The sequence below is a fragment of the Vigna unguiculata genome, chromosome 7 (assembly GCF_037176805.1).
Source record: "Vigna unguiculata cultivar grain cowpea cultivar isolate G323 ecotype 2 chromosome 7, ASM3717680v1, whole genome shotgun sequence".
NCBI classification, from domain to species: domain Eukaryota; kingdom Viridiplantae; phylum Streptophyta; class Magnoliopsida; order Fabales; family Fabaceae; genus Vigna; species Vigna unguiculata.
In genome coordinates this window covers 39,799,895-39,815,264 of record NC_140798.1, presented here as the reverse complement: position 1 = coordinate 39,815,264, position 15,370 = coordinate 39,799,895, and the positions used below count along the sequence as shown (strand labels likewise).

General features: G+C 29.1%; 1 protein-coding gene across 1 annotated transcript; it reads right to left on the bottom strand.

Annotated features, from left to right (window-relative positions):
- Positions 1-5,801: 5,801 nt before the first annotated feature.
- LOC114191091 (aquaporin PIP2-2) lies at positions 5,802-8,658 on the bottom strand. The gene is made up of 4 exons (XM_028080259.2): positions 8,213-8,658; positions 7,489-7,784; positions 6,322-6,462; positions 5,802-6,222 (listed from the first exon to the last, which is right to left on the bottom strand). The coding sequence occupies exons 1-4, from the start codon at positions 8,517-8,519 to the stop codon at positions 6,103-6,105; spliced, it is 864 nt and encodes a 287-aa protein (XP_027936060.1). The 5' UTR covers positions 8,520-8,658; the 3' UTR covers positions 5,802-6,102.
- Positions 8,659-15,370: the final 6,712 nt, after the last annotated feature.

Sequence of the window (15,370 nt, the reverse complement as noted above, 5' to 3'; positions counted from 1 at the left end):
AAATGATTAATTATGAAGTAATTATTTTATGAAATGAAAATAATTTTAAAAGGTAATTCAAATTAAAATTTAATTTCGTTAAATAATGTATACTGTCTTTCGTATATCAATTTAAGAAATATATGCATACTAAAATTAATTCATAAGTTAATTGATCTTTTTTTTTTTTAAAAGTCATGAAATTAATTATCAAATGTTGAAATAATTTACTTCATTAAATATGAAAATTTAAATTATTCTATTTTGTTTTTTATTCTAATATTTTTTGTTTAAAAGAAAAAAATGTTATATTGTATTTTATTTAAATCTAATTTATGTTAATATTAATATTTTTTTAATGTAATTGATAACGAGCATTTTTTTTAGTTGTTGTAGAAATTTTAAAGTAAAATTTTGTTTACTTTTCATATTTTATAGTCGTTTTTCGTTTCTCACGTTTCTCGTATTTCGGTAGCCAGAAATAAAGACTACATCAGTCTTACGTAGTACCTATCTTTATATAATTAAAAGAATAAAATTGTTAAGTTTAACTGATAAATTAAAAAAGTGTGGTTTCATAATTATTTATGTTAAAAATGTGTAAAAAAGTAAAATTAAAAAAAAAAATGTACTATTATAAATATAATAACATATTTCAGGATATGTTGTAAGATGTAATTTTACAATATCATTAAGATAAAATATTAACTAGGTCAAGATGTCCTATTATTAGTATATAATTTCTCAAAAAATATGCTTATCTAGAATAATGTATAGTAGCATAGTGCGTTGAAATAATCCAAAAATATAATTCAAACTCGTCTTAAAACATTATTATGATGGAGATGAATTAACGACTTCTTTACAAATATATATATATATATATATATATATATATATATTGTACTTTTAATTAATTTTTATATGTTGAATAATTAACTTTAATTATACGGAAATCCATATCATAATGATATTCATATATACCATAATATTTAACGTTGCACTTAGTTTGTAACAACCAGCTGATGGACAAATTTGTTTAAAATTCTCATTAAGCTATGTGATATAAAGTGAGATTAAGATATCTTGTTTGTATAATAATTTATTGTACGATCTTTGGGTCATAATATCATATTAAGCACAGCAAAAAACAATAACAATAAATTTGTCTCTATGTATGTACATATATAATTTTTCTTGAATATATAGTATCATTTCCCTATCTCAATAGTCCTTATTTGGATAAATTCCTTTTATCCATAATTATAACAAATATCATCATCAAGTTCACACTAATTTAATAAAATTATCATTTCAGCGTCCATCACAACATTTTGGCGATTTTGTATGGTACCTATAATAATTCCTAATTATTTTGAGACAAACCAATCACCAAGCAATACCTGTCCAAAATTTAAAGTTTTCACTTTTTTTTTATGTATTCTAATTCTAATTATATTTTAAGAATTGTATTGTACTTTTAATCATCTAAAACACTAAAATTTCATTAAACGATTATTATAAATCACTTTAATTCAAAATGGTTATCTAAAACTCTAAATTCAATTTAGTAAGAACTAATTCAAATATTACTATATTTTCCAAATAATTACACTCAATCTATCCAACTAAGAGTGCATTTCAACTTCTAATTTAACACTAGTTGACTAAATATAACTAAATTATCTTCCTTTCTTTATAGATGCTATTGTCTCATTAAGTAAGCAACTCTACACCAATTGAGGGAATCTCTTTACACAAAAGTCTTGGACAATTAAAACATGAGTGGCCCAGAGTCATTAACAATTTTACTTGTTTGATATTGTATAACAAGTTACCACGTTTGAATCTGAAGAAGAAAGTGAAAACCATTGTCCACAACGATTGTAAAAGCTTAATTTATTACATAGAGATGCTAGTTTTTTTTTTTATGTTTGACACGCCTTTACAAAAGCAATAGAAGTTAACTTAAAAGTATAAACAAAACATACACATCGAGTAATAAAGACGAAAATTTTAAACCCATAACTAGTCTTACAAACCACAATAAAATTAGCAATTTTTTATCTTCATAAAAACTAAGATATTTAGTGAAAAATTATTTCGAAATGCTACATCCAACCAAAGTGCAATTAATGACTAGGTGGTGAATGTTTAATGGCACGTTGCGTCAGCGTTTATTGCAGCGAAAACGATGAAGGGATGAATGCATGAGTGACCACATCATTTAGAGGACCACATGGCTGTAAATGTAACCAACCAAACCATAGACATCCTCGTTTGTTGTTCATACTAACGCAAACCATACACTGTCCTGTCCTTTGCGTTCTGAAAGGGTATTTCTTCCTGTACCTCCAAAATTTCTTCTACACCTCCAAACTTTTTTTAAATTCCCAAAAAATCCTTTGACCATTTAAGAAAATTCGCAGACACCACACCCTCAAAATTATGTCGACTTCCGGAAGTCAAAATATATGACTTCCGGAAGTCAAAATATATAACTTTCGGAAGTCAAAATATATCACCGGAAGTCGATTTTCGGAAGTCAAAAATACTTCCGAAAGTTAAAATGTATCACCGGAAGTCGACTTCCGGAAATAAAAAAAAATTCTCGGAAGTCGACTTCCGGAAGTCAAAAAATATTTGACTTCCGGGAAGTCAAAGAAAAATTCTCCGACTTCCGTAAGGTAAATTTTTTTTTTTTAATATTTTTAATTCTTTTTAAAATTTATATTTTTTAGCTTTTAATGATTTTTCATTTTATTATTATATTTATTTTTTATGTTTTCATATTTCTTAAAATATAAAAATATTAATATCTATATATATAATTTTATTTTTATTTAATATAATGAAAAATAAATATAAATTTAAAAATAAGTAAAATTAAAATAATATTAAACTTTAAATTAAAAAAACAAAAAAAAAATTCTGCTTCATTTAATTTTATTTAATATTTAAATTCATTTTAAAATAATAAAACTTTAAATTAAAAAAAATAAAAAAGAAAATATATATACAAAAATAAATATATGTATATATATACGTTTTTTATTAATTTTAAATGTCATTATTTATATAATATTTATATATATTATTTTAAATATGATTTTTTAATTGTTTTTTATTTTTATTAAATTATATAAAAATAAATTTAAATTTAAAAATATAAAAAAATATATAATTGAAAAAATTTTAAACATTTTAAAATAACATAACTTTAAAATTAAAAAAAAAATATAAATATATATATATATATATATATAAACGGAAGTCGACTTCCGTGATATATATATAAACGGATTTTCACTTCCGTTTATATATATACGGAAGTCCGACTTCCGTTTATATATATATATATATATATATATATATATATATTTATTTTCATTCTTTTTAACTTTAAAGTTTTTTTATTTTATTTTAAATTATTTTTCAATTTTTTATTTTTTATTTTTCTTTTTTTATTTTTTATTTTTTTATTTTTTAGAGTAATTTTTTTAAAATTTATATGTTTTATAATTTTTAATACGTGTTTTTTAAAATTTAAAATAAAATAAAAGTTAGAAAATATAAATTTTAAAAAAAATTAAAATGTTTAAAATTAATTTAATTTTACTTATGGAAGTTGACTTTCGTAATGTTTTTTGATTTTCGGAAGTCGACTTTCGGTAATGTTTTTTGATTTTCGGAAGTCGACTTTCGGTAATAATTTTTGACTTCCGAAAGTCGACTTCCGATGATATATTTTGACTTCCGGAAGTTGACTTCTGGTGATATATTTTGACTTCCGAAAATCATATATTTTGACTTCCGGAAGTATTTTTGGGGGTAGTGGATAAACTCCAAACTGATAAATTAAATATATTAATATATAATTATAATTTTACATTTTGTAAATAATTAAATTTGTATTAAACTTTTTAGTGTCTCTAATTATTTATTAAAAGTTATATACGTCTCTTGGATTTAAATAAGTTATTTTATTTAAAATATTGAATTTGTATTTAGTTTTAGATCTTTATATTTTTTATTTTTTCAATTTAAAATACTTGTATATTAAATTATGCAAGGACAATTATAGGTAAAAAAAATTGAAAGATAATACATAAATATTTTAAACTATTAAATACATAATAAAATTAAATTAAATAAGTTGTTCTATTCCCACTAAAAAAAATCATACATTTAGAACGTTTTAGTGGTTGGATAGTCATTAGTCACCAATACCAAAGGCAAAAAAAATAATGTCACTTTTCGAAAAAGTTTATGCAATTCTTAATTACTTTCAAATTGAACCAAAGAACTAACCAAGGGTGAAATAAAAGTTTATTCATTCCAAATATGGCATGAAATTTATTATGCCACGCCTTCTAAATTGTAATAAACGTAAATTGACTAATCAAGGGAACAATATCCATCGTTTGCACTTTGTGAAGGAAAATTTAGTTCAAACCAGGTGTTTCGGAAAAACTTTTTCAATAGATATTTATAAAAGATAAATAATTATTCATAAATAAAATTAGTTTACGCATGAAAAACTAATTTAAATAAGATATCTTATATTATTTTCTAGGTTTGTATTTTGTAATGAATAATTTTAATCTATAAAAACGTACTTTATTTTTTAAAAATATTTATAGAGAAACTTATATTATCATATTTCACCTTAACAACATATTCAAACAATCTTCTTTATTAGCGAGAGATGGAAAAAATAGATTTCTTTAGAAGTCGGAATAATTTTTTCAATTGATATAAAGATATCTAAAACTTAATTTTGTTATTCATTTCTTATGTTATATGTCCTATCGAGAAATTTATGAAAAACAAAATCTAAATTTTATTTCATTATATACTTGCCTCATTACGTTAAAATTGGGTGGCATTGTTTATCAAAAAGGGTATACATTTAGGATTTATATTAAAACTAAACTTTCTAATTTGATATTTTAGAACTGTACAAATTATATTACATTAGTTTTATGTGTGTTTGTCGACATCTGAATTACTTCTAAAATTGGGTATCTTATGGTTCTGTTAGTTACTTCTCTGTTCTTATTTGTTTATGCACCTTCTTTTATGGTGAGTTTGAAACTGAGGTCTCCATCGTCTCTTTTCATCTAGTAGTAAATTTTCTGTCCTCTTTCTTGACTTTATTTTCCGGTTTCCTTTCATTACACGTTTATGCTTCTGTTTTTTTCCTACTTCTGAAACCGACCCAAATCGTGAAACACTTGTGTTTTCCAAAACTTGAGTTTTTGCTTCTTCTAACGGTAAAGATACTGGTACTGTGTTTTAAAAAGTGTAGCTTTCAAAATGTAATGGTATTGTCGACAATCAAAATAATAATTTTAAACTTGTCATAATAAAAACTTTTGCAGGGAAAGATTTTCAATGACTCTAATATTCTTATACAGTAGTATCTGATGTGGCAACAGATTTTCAAAGCCTGGTCACAAGATTCCACCAGCATTTTCTAGTTCCAACGTTTAAAAGTCTTAAATTAACAGTGACCAGGAAGAGGATTGAAGATGCAGTATGATGCTGAGATATTCATGACTAGACTATGCACCAAGGTTTTCTTTTCAGTAAAAGTAACATGCTCACCACTTCAGAAGCATTTTTTGAAATTACAATACAGTTTAGATATATTAGTAGTTTTTGAGAGCAGTAACTGAGGTAAATTTTCTTAAACAATGTCTAACTTTTCTTAAAATTAGTTCTGGTTTTAATGGTTTTGCCATAATGCTGTTTTCTTTCTTGTCCTGTGTTTTACAACGTTAGTTTCTTTGTTAGTCTGATGTATAATAAGGATGAAGTAGGTAAATTATTTTTTTTTCCATAAATATATCTGAGTACAAAGATGACAGAAGAGAATAACATAAAAGAAAAATGACACGCTAAAGGCAACACAGAGGAAAGTGCAAAAGGCTCCCCCTGTCATGAAAGAGACTTTAATCTACACTTATCCACAATCTTGAAGACATGATTGAGAGGATTAAAGAAACGTTGCAAATACAAGCCAAAAGCATTTTCCATTATTAAACTAAACTTGCAATATCAACTCCATCTCTGCAATTATCTTCTTTCCAAAAGAGCCATCATGAAGAGAAAGACAACTCAAACATGGGGGTTACTCCTGAATGATCCAAGAGCCTTAGCAGCACCTGCTCTCAAGATGAACTGGTGGTAGAAAGCTGCAATGGCTGCCCCAATAAATGGTCCCACCCAAAAGATCCACTGACCAGACACAAGGGAATAATAATATATCAGATAAAAGCTATAGCTTTATAAATTATATCCAAGTTCATAAACTGACAAGCAATGTATATTACTTACATGGTCATCCCAGGGCTTATCTTTGTTGTAGATAACAGCAGCTCCAAGACTCCTAGCAGGGTTGATGCCAGTGCCAGTTACTGGGATGGTGGCCAAGTGAACCATGAACACAGCAAATCCAATGGGAAGTGGAGCCAAAACCTATCACAGAATAATGCATAATAAGAATCTTATGTGATTGATTTAAAGTAGACACCGTTGATGCAAAAGTTATTCCAAACACGTGAATCCAAATAACCAGAAAAAAAGAATTCGGTACTGATAAAACATTAGACAATTGAGTTGTGACAGATGGGGCCATGCTAACATGTGAAGCCCCTATTTAATTAGAATGAGCAGTAAAAGGCAACTTTATTAGGGAGCTCAAGCTTATAATTGATGCATTGGGGTTGTAGCTGGACATTCCAATAGAATTGCCAGCCTTGGGAAAATGACTCATGCATTAGAGACACAATCATGAACACTTTTATCTTAAACTCAAGACACTCCAAGTCCTTTACTTGTCACATGGATGCGGTAGAATCCACTTTTCTCAGAACTGGAAGAAATTATGTAACCACATATTCATGTGGGGGGGCAAGAAATTCAACCACCACCACAAACTCTTGAATAAAGGCAAAGGGGACCCAAGTTCCACAAACGCACGCTACTGTTACACTTCTTCAGCATAATCATTTCATTCAGAAAATTTGGTATTGGAATGAGATAGTTTCATCACCCTAGGATGCTCGTAGCCAAATCAATGATGTATGTATCCACTCAGAAATTAAATGTGCCTCATTCAATTTTGGAAAACTAACAATCGAATACGTAGGCTACAACAAGCAAAGCAAGAAAACTGAGGAAAAAGTCATCTGATTTAACACTGGTACACGTTATGCCTCATAAATAGATCGAGTATTGCTGCACAGTACTTTCTTTACCTTCATCTAGACGCAATTCGAAACCACTGTCTTAAAAACTATTCACCATAGTTTAAGGAAAGACTAAAATGCAAACCAGATTAAACTTTACTATTTCAGAACGTTTAACATACTACTCCCTTGAAGCAGGACTCAGGCAGCAATTGGTGTTCCACAGTTGATATATTATTCATACATACGATTAAAACAAGGGCACAGGATGAGAAACAGAAACTAATAATAAGAAAAATGATTGAGAAGGTACCGGAACATGAGAATCTCTGGCATTCCTCTTGGGATCAGTGGCAGAGAAGACAGTGTATACCAAAACAAAGGTGCCAATGATCTCAGCACCCAATCCAGTACCTGTACTGTACCCATCAGCGAGGGAATTAGCCCCACCACCATACTTGTTGTAGTAAGACTTTTGGAAGGCCTTCACCAACCCAACTCCACAGATAGCCCCCAAGCACTGAGCCACCATGTACATGATGGCTCGGATCAAAGACACCTTGCGAGCCAAGAACAGCCCAAATGTCACTGCTGGGTTAATGTGACCCCCTGCAAACCAAATCAACAAAATATTCGTGTATGAGAGCTAAACCTTTCGTGGTAATCCTGAACAAACAATTGCTACAAAAAACACAGTCCAAAACAGCAACAACCCCTTTACAGAGTCTAGGAAACTTGAGCAAAAAAGAAAAACAAAGGAAATCAAGTAATAAATCCCTTTTGTTTCGCATAACACGTCTGAATAAACGGGGCATAAACTGAGGAAGTTTCTACGCTTGGAAGGCGTAGAACGAAAAATTCAAAAACAACAAGAAATCCTCTGCAAGTAAACGGTTTTTTTTCTTCAGACAGCCAACACAGAAAAGTGTGAAAAAGTAAAAAATAATGAGAATTTGCAAAACATGAAGCCAACATGACAAGGTAATTTTTTTGTTCATTTAGACCAAAAGGATCTGGGGAAAGGAGAAGAGAAGAACCTGATATCCCAGCAGTGCAGTAAACAAGGATGAAGATCATGCCACCGAAGGCCCATGCAATGCCAAGAATGCCAACCCCACCACAGATATCACCATTGGCCTTGACGTCACTCTGGTGCTTGTACCCTATCACTGTGAGCACAGTAATGTAGAGGAAAAGCAAAGTGGCAATGAACTCAGCAATGAGAGCCCTGTAAAAGGACCACTTTGTTAGCTCCTCAGCATCAATGAGGGGTGCAGGAGGAGGATCATGGTAGTCCTTCCCAGAGAAGGAGCCACGCTCGGTAACCTCAACGTCCTTCGCCATAGGATAACAAGAATACTACTACTACTACTACCCTCTTGCAACAACAAGCTCAGACAGGAACCTAGGTTGTCAGAGAAGGCAAAGAGCCAAGAAAGGAAGAGACTTTGGTAATGGGCAAGTGTGGAAGAGCCTTACAAGAGAAGGGGTATATATGCTGGTGCACCCTCAGGATTATAGCAATTTTTTCTTTTTCTTTTTATCTAAAAACTTTTCTATTTTGGTGTTAATGTGATCTGTCCAATTTGGCAGGAATGCCATATAGTACAAAAAAATTTAAAAATTTGGAAGAAAAAAAAAAAAAGGTTTGGTTTCGTTTGGTTTGGTGTTAGGCTTTTAGCTTTCATTTCACCGACCCTTCACTCCACCTCACTTTGCCACACCACACCACCCCCACTCCACTCCCTTCCTTTTCATTTCAATATTTTTATTTCTCTTGTTTTTGTCATCTTTCGTCTCTTCAGAATCTGCATTTGAGCATAGTGGTTGGCTCTTGAATTTCAATCACGGGTTTTCACCCTTTCTTCAAACTTCTACAACTTGTACATTTTTCTACCCTTCCCATCTTATCATCGCAACTTGTTTTGTGTTTTATGTTGTCCTCTTATGTTTGTTACACATGTGTGACAGTTATTCAGAAAGAAATCCAGATTTCAACACAAAATTATAAGATTCTTACTCTTGTTTAGAATCTTTCAATACCATCCCGAACGTAATTAAATTCATCTTTTCAACGTAAACTGTGGGTTTCTAATCCAATTTGGAATTCGAAGTTGTTGTCATTAGAACTATTTTATTATAAAAGATGAAAGTTGTTGTCATTAGTAGAATGATACGATTAGGAAAAAAACGTGTAAACCAAAACTACAACAAAATCAATCAGATCAGTTCAAAATGGAGATAAGTGATAATAATTGCCTTAGACGCAGTTTCTGGATAAACAGTAATTAAAAAAAAAAAATCTATAACTAAAACTGGCGATAAATGCAATCAAAATTCAATACCTTGACAATGAATATTATATCGTTGAATACCATATTTTCGTATTATGGCATATTTTGAAAGCTGCATTTTATGAATTACGAGTAATGACTTCCATAAGAAAGTTTGACTTTTAATATTATGCTGTTTTTTATATTGTTTAGTATATTACATTAAAAAAATGCAATAATATCATTTAATTAGAGACTCAATTAAAATTTGCTCGCGGTTTAATTATTAAACTTTTAAACTTTTAATAATTACTTTCATGGGTTAAATGATTATATAGATATTAGAACTGTTAATTTATCCATAATTTAAAACTAAATATTATCTATGTTTTTTTAAAAGTGGTATTTTAAATAGAGAATATCGACGCCTTCTTAAAAGAGATTAATTTATTCCCCACAGGAACTTGGCATATTTTACCGTTGAAACTAATTCCAATGGCTACAAGTTATGTTTTGTGTAAAAATATCTTTACACCAACTATCCCAAAATGGGGGTACATGTTTTAGTGTATGTTTGGCTTGACCTTTTTAAGTCAAAACCTAATTTTTTTTTTTTTCTAAATGAGATGTCTTAATTTTTTTTTCTTGAATAAACATAAATTGTCTTTCGTAAGAGTAGTTTTCTCATCAAACTCATATATTTAAATTTAGTTCCCCCACCTACCTAGATACCTACTATCATTCAAACTTCCAATGGCTACACACTATGTTTTGCGTAAAAATAATTTTACACTAACTAACTCATATATGGGGATGTTATGTTTTATATTTATTATTACATGACTTCTATTGACTCTGCTTTTTCCAAAAAAAAAAAAAAAATCTATTGAGCATTTAATTTCTTTGCAAATTAATGTACGTTATTTTTAACTATACTGGTATAAGTATAATAAAAGAACGACCTCGGAAATAATTGCTGATAAAATTCTCTTCTTTTTATTCTCTGCATATGTGCCTGCTAAACTTTGAATTAATTACGAGAAATATAGAAATATCGTGGACTTTAAGTTTCTTTCATTTCACTGTTTTTTTTTTTTAAGGTAAGACATTCCTTCATGGTGTTCCTTTTTCCGCTTCTCAGGATGTAAAGGAAAAATATTAGCGTAAAAAAAACATAGGGTTTTGATTTAAGAAATTCCCACCTTTTAAGGTAAAATGACTTGATCCATATACCTTCATTAATAATTTTCGTTGCACTGTTTTTTTACGCCAAAGAATCAGAGAAGTTGAAACAATTTCCCAAGACGTTGATTCTCGTTTGCATAAACAACGGTTAACCTATTAAGTGTCTAATTTTGAATAATTAGAAGAAAATAAATGATACGTAAGTAAAACCGAAAATTAATTTATTCCAGTACACCTAATAAGAATTTTATATTGTTTAGGAATCGATGTCAAATGTATTTTAAATATTTTTTTCTCTTTTTATTTTTTCGATGTGTCTTTTAAAAATAAAACACAACAAAATTCAATGTTCTAAAATAGACAATATATTAAAAATCGGATAATTTTTAATATATTTTTTGTTAATAAGTGTGAGGTGAAATTCTGATATGTTGATGTATGAGAATAGTTTTTGTTCCCCCAAAAATACCTATAGGAATCTATATGCTTGGATATATCTACGACCTCGTAGCAAATACCAAACCTATGAATTTAATTATTGGTTGACGTAGTGAGGGAGAAAATTTGCTATTGTAAAGTAAAACAACTTCTGGTGTAGTAGGTTGTGGAAGTTCTTGCCAAACTATTAATTGAAAATGAATAATGGATTGAATGTGGACTACATAATTGAGGGAAATATGATCATTGTTAAATGACTATGTTTTAATCGGTTAATTGTGTTACTAGTTGTCATAATTAGTTGTTTAAGTCATTAATTATAGGCTTTTTGTTTTGTCTTGTGGTTGTGCTACTTTCAACTGTTTTATTCTCCTAGTTGAAACCTATGAATGAATTGAGTTTCAACTAGTTTAACCATTTTTATTTTGGTTATCTCAATTTCAATGTGGTATCAGCGTCGTAAAGGCGTTGTTTTAGACATTTACTTATTTGGTGCAATAAGCTTGGTTGTGGTGTTATTCAACTATCCATAATAATGTTTTTTCCACTAATTGTTAACAGTCACATAATAGATCAATTAATTGATGGGATTAATAGAGTATGATTAAAATAATTCTATTATAAAATTAAAATAAAAATAAAAAATACATATTGAAAGTGGTATTAATGTAACTAACATTAATTTTATTTAATTTGGATATTTATACTTATTTAAATCAGTATTAGTTAAATTGATACCAGTGTAATTTATTTTTAACTATTTTAAGTAATGATGCTAGTTTTCTTTATGTTATAAATTTTAGTCATTCATAGTTTAGACTCTGTAAACATGTTTTAAGATTTTTCTCATTCACTATTTTATATAAATGTTTTAAAACCAAATATTTGTTATCAAATTAAAAAGAAAGTCTCTCCTCATAAAATGGTATTTCTTAACATTAAATTTATCTTTAACTCCTTGTTTACTTTTTTGTATTTTTGTTAATTTGTTTCTTTTGAATTTTGAAGATGAAATCATAGATGACTATGAGGTTTAAAAAAATAAAAATAAAGACACATTAATATTTTTTTGTAGTTATGATTTTTTTTTTCAAATATTTTGATTATTAATGTTGATAAAAAAAGTTTTTTTAAAGATTATTAATGTAATTTCAAATATTCATTTTCCAGTAATATCATAAACAAATAAATAACCATAATGTTAGATGTGTCTTGTTTTTTAAATATACTTGTTCAACCTTTATAAATATAATCAATTGATAGTCTAAATATATATTATTTTAAATGTAATAATTTCAGTAATATCAACCAATTTCGGATCAAATCTTTAGTCATACAAAAAAACTAATATCCTTTTCATCTCTCTATATTAATTACATTGTACAAAAAAAACTTACATTATTTAAATTTTAAAATTGGAAATTAAAATTAATCAAATACATTCATTTCCTTTATTTATTAACGTTGCTTTGTGTAACACATTATAATATAATTGTTAAATGCTGAACAAAAAAAAATTCATTGCTTTGGTAATATTAATGGACATGAGTACTCTAAAACTGGACAGATAATACACTATTGTTTTCCCTTTTATTACACTTCTAGATGTAATTGACATTTTGGGACTTTACCACACTCATCCATAGCTTTAACGCTAAGTTTTTTTTTTTTAATCATTACAATGAAGAATCTGAATTCACTTGGAATCAATGAATTAAACTTAAATGTGAGACATGCCATTGCCATCGCATCATTCAATATGTTTCTTTAGACATATTCTTAGGTTCCCTATTTTTTAATGGTTCATTATATGTTTGGTTTCATGTTTCAAATGCTAAAAGCTTAATTTTAACCGATACAAAACATATAAATAATAATAATAATAATAATAATAAATAATGTGTCACAAGTTGTATGAAGTAAAAATTAAGCACAGGCATCCCTTCATTAGCACAGTTTTGGTCTTTATGTACGTGCTCCATCAACATGTTTACTTTTCTAAATTTCTCATCTTTTTTCCTTAATGAAAACTAAACTAAGATATATTAAAATGACGACGAGCATTATATACTTTATGCATAAATGCAGATAATTACGGCAAAGTTCTGAAAAATTATTTTTAATATTGCAGCTGAAATTAATTTTCTGCTATTTATTTAATTAATTATATATCGGCTAAAATGGATATTGTGATGAGTTTGACGAGAGGAAGATATCTAATAACTTTTTATATTTGAGTGTAGAAATTTATTTTTTTAAAAATTGCATTCAAATAGCATTGGTTAGTGTGAAGAAAATGGTGCATTTTAAATATGGAAAAGAAGAAAAGAAAGGAAGTGTTAGTGGAGTGTGGAGCATGGCAACTTGGTCTTCTCCCTCTCGACCAGTCTTCATCATTCTGCTCCAAATTTCAGAATCGTGTGCAGCACAGGGTTAAAAGGACCTGAACTCGATCCTAACCCTAGTTAATGACACCCTACACACGTGTCACGATCCCATTGCCCTCTACAGATAGGATAATCTTTTTGGAAACGCCAACCCCGAGGAGGGCGTCCATACCCCCTTATCGTACACCTTCTTGACACGTGGTGGACCCACAGCCACACAACCTTTTTATTAAAAAAGGAAATCAAAAAGTAACCAAAACACGCCATTCAGGACAACCTAAAGTTATGGTCCGAAACCACTTGGCGGTTCTGCCGTGAACACTACCCATGGGACCCACTCCTGCACGCAGGACCCGTTATTTCCACGTAACGGTTTCTTTTTTCTCCCTTTCTAACGTTCTCGTAGTAACGGATACTATACGACGGGGTCCTCGAAAATTCTAGAATGCTCCTTCTTTTTCACGATAGCGATACATTCTTCTATATATCTACTTCACAACGGTCAAATTGTTCAATTCGGACACCTACTCAGAAAAAGAAACAAAACCAAGTCCTTAATAAAAAAATCAAATTTATTTAAATTGAACTATTTTATACAGTTATTTGCATCAATTTATTTTGAAAAAAAAAACATCTACAGTATTATGTTATTTTCTTTATCTACGGAACTTTTTTCTTTCTGGATCTTTCCACCTTTTGGCCAACTCTGTTATTTACGGAGTGCAGGATTTGTTGAATAGATTCCAAGAAAAAGATAAAAGTTTGATTGGATTTAGAGGTTGAGAAATGACAATGCAACATTTGAAAAGAGAAAAAAGAGTGGGCTACGACAAGGGGTTTGATGAACACTGTTTAATGATTGGGTTTGGAACGACATGATTGCAATGCCAGCAATATTCTGATCATTAACATTAAGAAAATTAAAAGCAACGAGAATATTAGAGTCCGCTAATAATTAACCAGGTTTTAATTTAACATAACCTAGCACGACACATGATTACTAAAATAAAAAACATAGTTATATTAAATGCAATGGCATTCTATCATTGATTCTAGCTGGATCGTGAATAGTTTAATGGTTTATCCTAAGCCATTATTTAAAAAAATAAAATAAAAATTACAATGATATAATTAATGATAAATAATATAGTTTTTGTCTCACATGTTATTTAAGAAATGTGTGTACACGTATGGCTGGGTTTGCGTCGCTTTGTCTGTGCTGGAATATGGGCGTAATCACGTGAAAAGATATCGATTCCTTTCAAAGCTTTGCTCATAATGAAGCAGTACATGCACGCATCGCCTTCTTCCTTTCATCGCACAAATGAAGCTCGTGATTCGTTAAGAACTGACCTAAATATTTTATGTGGTGCACAACATCAATCAATAACAAATATTATCAAAAAAATTTCATATTCTGTTTAACATCTAAAGCTTTTCCTTATTATTTTTTGGTGAACATTGTTTTAACTCTTTTGCAGTAAGTACGCCAGCCTTGTAATGTGTGATAAAATGAGTATTAATGAGAAAAATAGAAAGGAGGAAAATGTACTTGATATATAGATGGACATTCTAACTCAAAGCAAAGACAAAAATTGACGTTAACCCTGTTGCATTTACGTTGGGTCTTTTTCCAGTCGTTTTTGTGTGACAGTGATTGATGTTATAGAGGCACAACAATCTTAACGTGCAAAGATTCTCCATTCACCCCAAGAGCATTGAAGTAGACTCCAAGAATTGTGGTTTCTGATCAATAACATAAAAAAAAAAAAAAAAAAAACTTTGATGAACGACAGTGAAATTTCAGTATCAAATTCCGCCACTAAATCGAGATCACATTCCAAAAAAGAACAATGGATCACTAAGAAGCGCTGCAACGAACATTGGCTTTTGGCACTGCACAAAGGTTATT

Bases quoted from the DNA above. Each gene is read 5' to 3' on its own strand.
- LOC114191091 (XM_028080259.2), bottom strand. From the start codon at position 8,519: ATGGCGAAGGACGTTGAGGTTACCGAGCGTGGCTCCTTCTCTGGGAAG. The intron at 7,785-8,212 runs GTTCTTCTCTTC...TTTGGTTTGCAG, and splicing joins CTGCACTGCTGGGATATCAG to GGGGTCACATTAACCCAGCA. The intron at 6,223-6,321 runs GTAAGTAATATA...GTGTCTGGTCAG, and splicing joins ATAAGCCCTGGGATGACCAT to TGGATCTTTTGGGTGGGACC.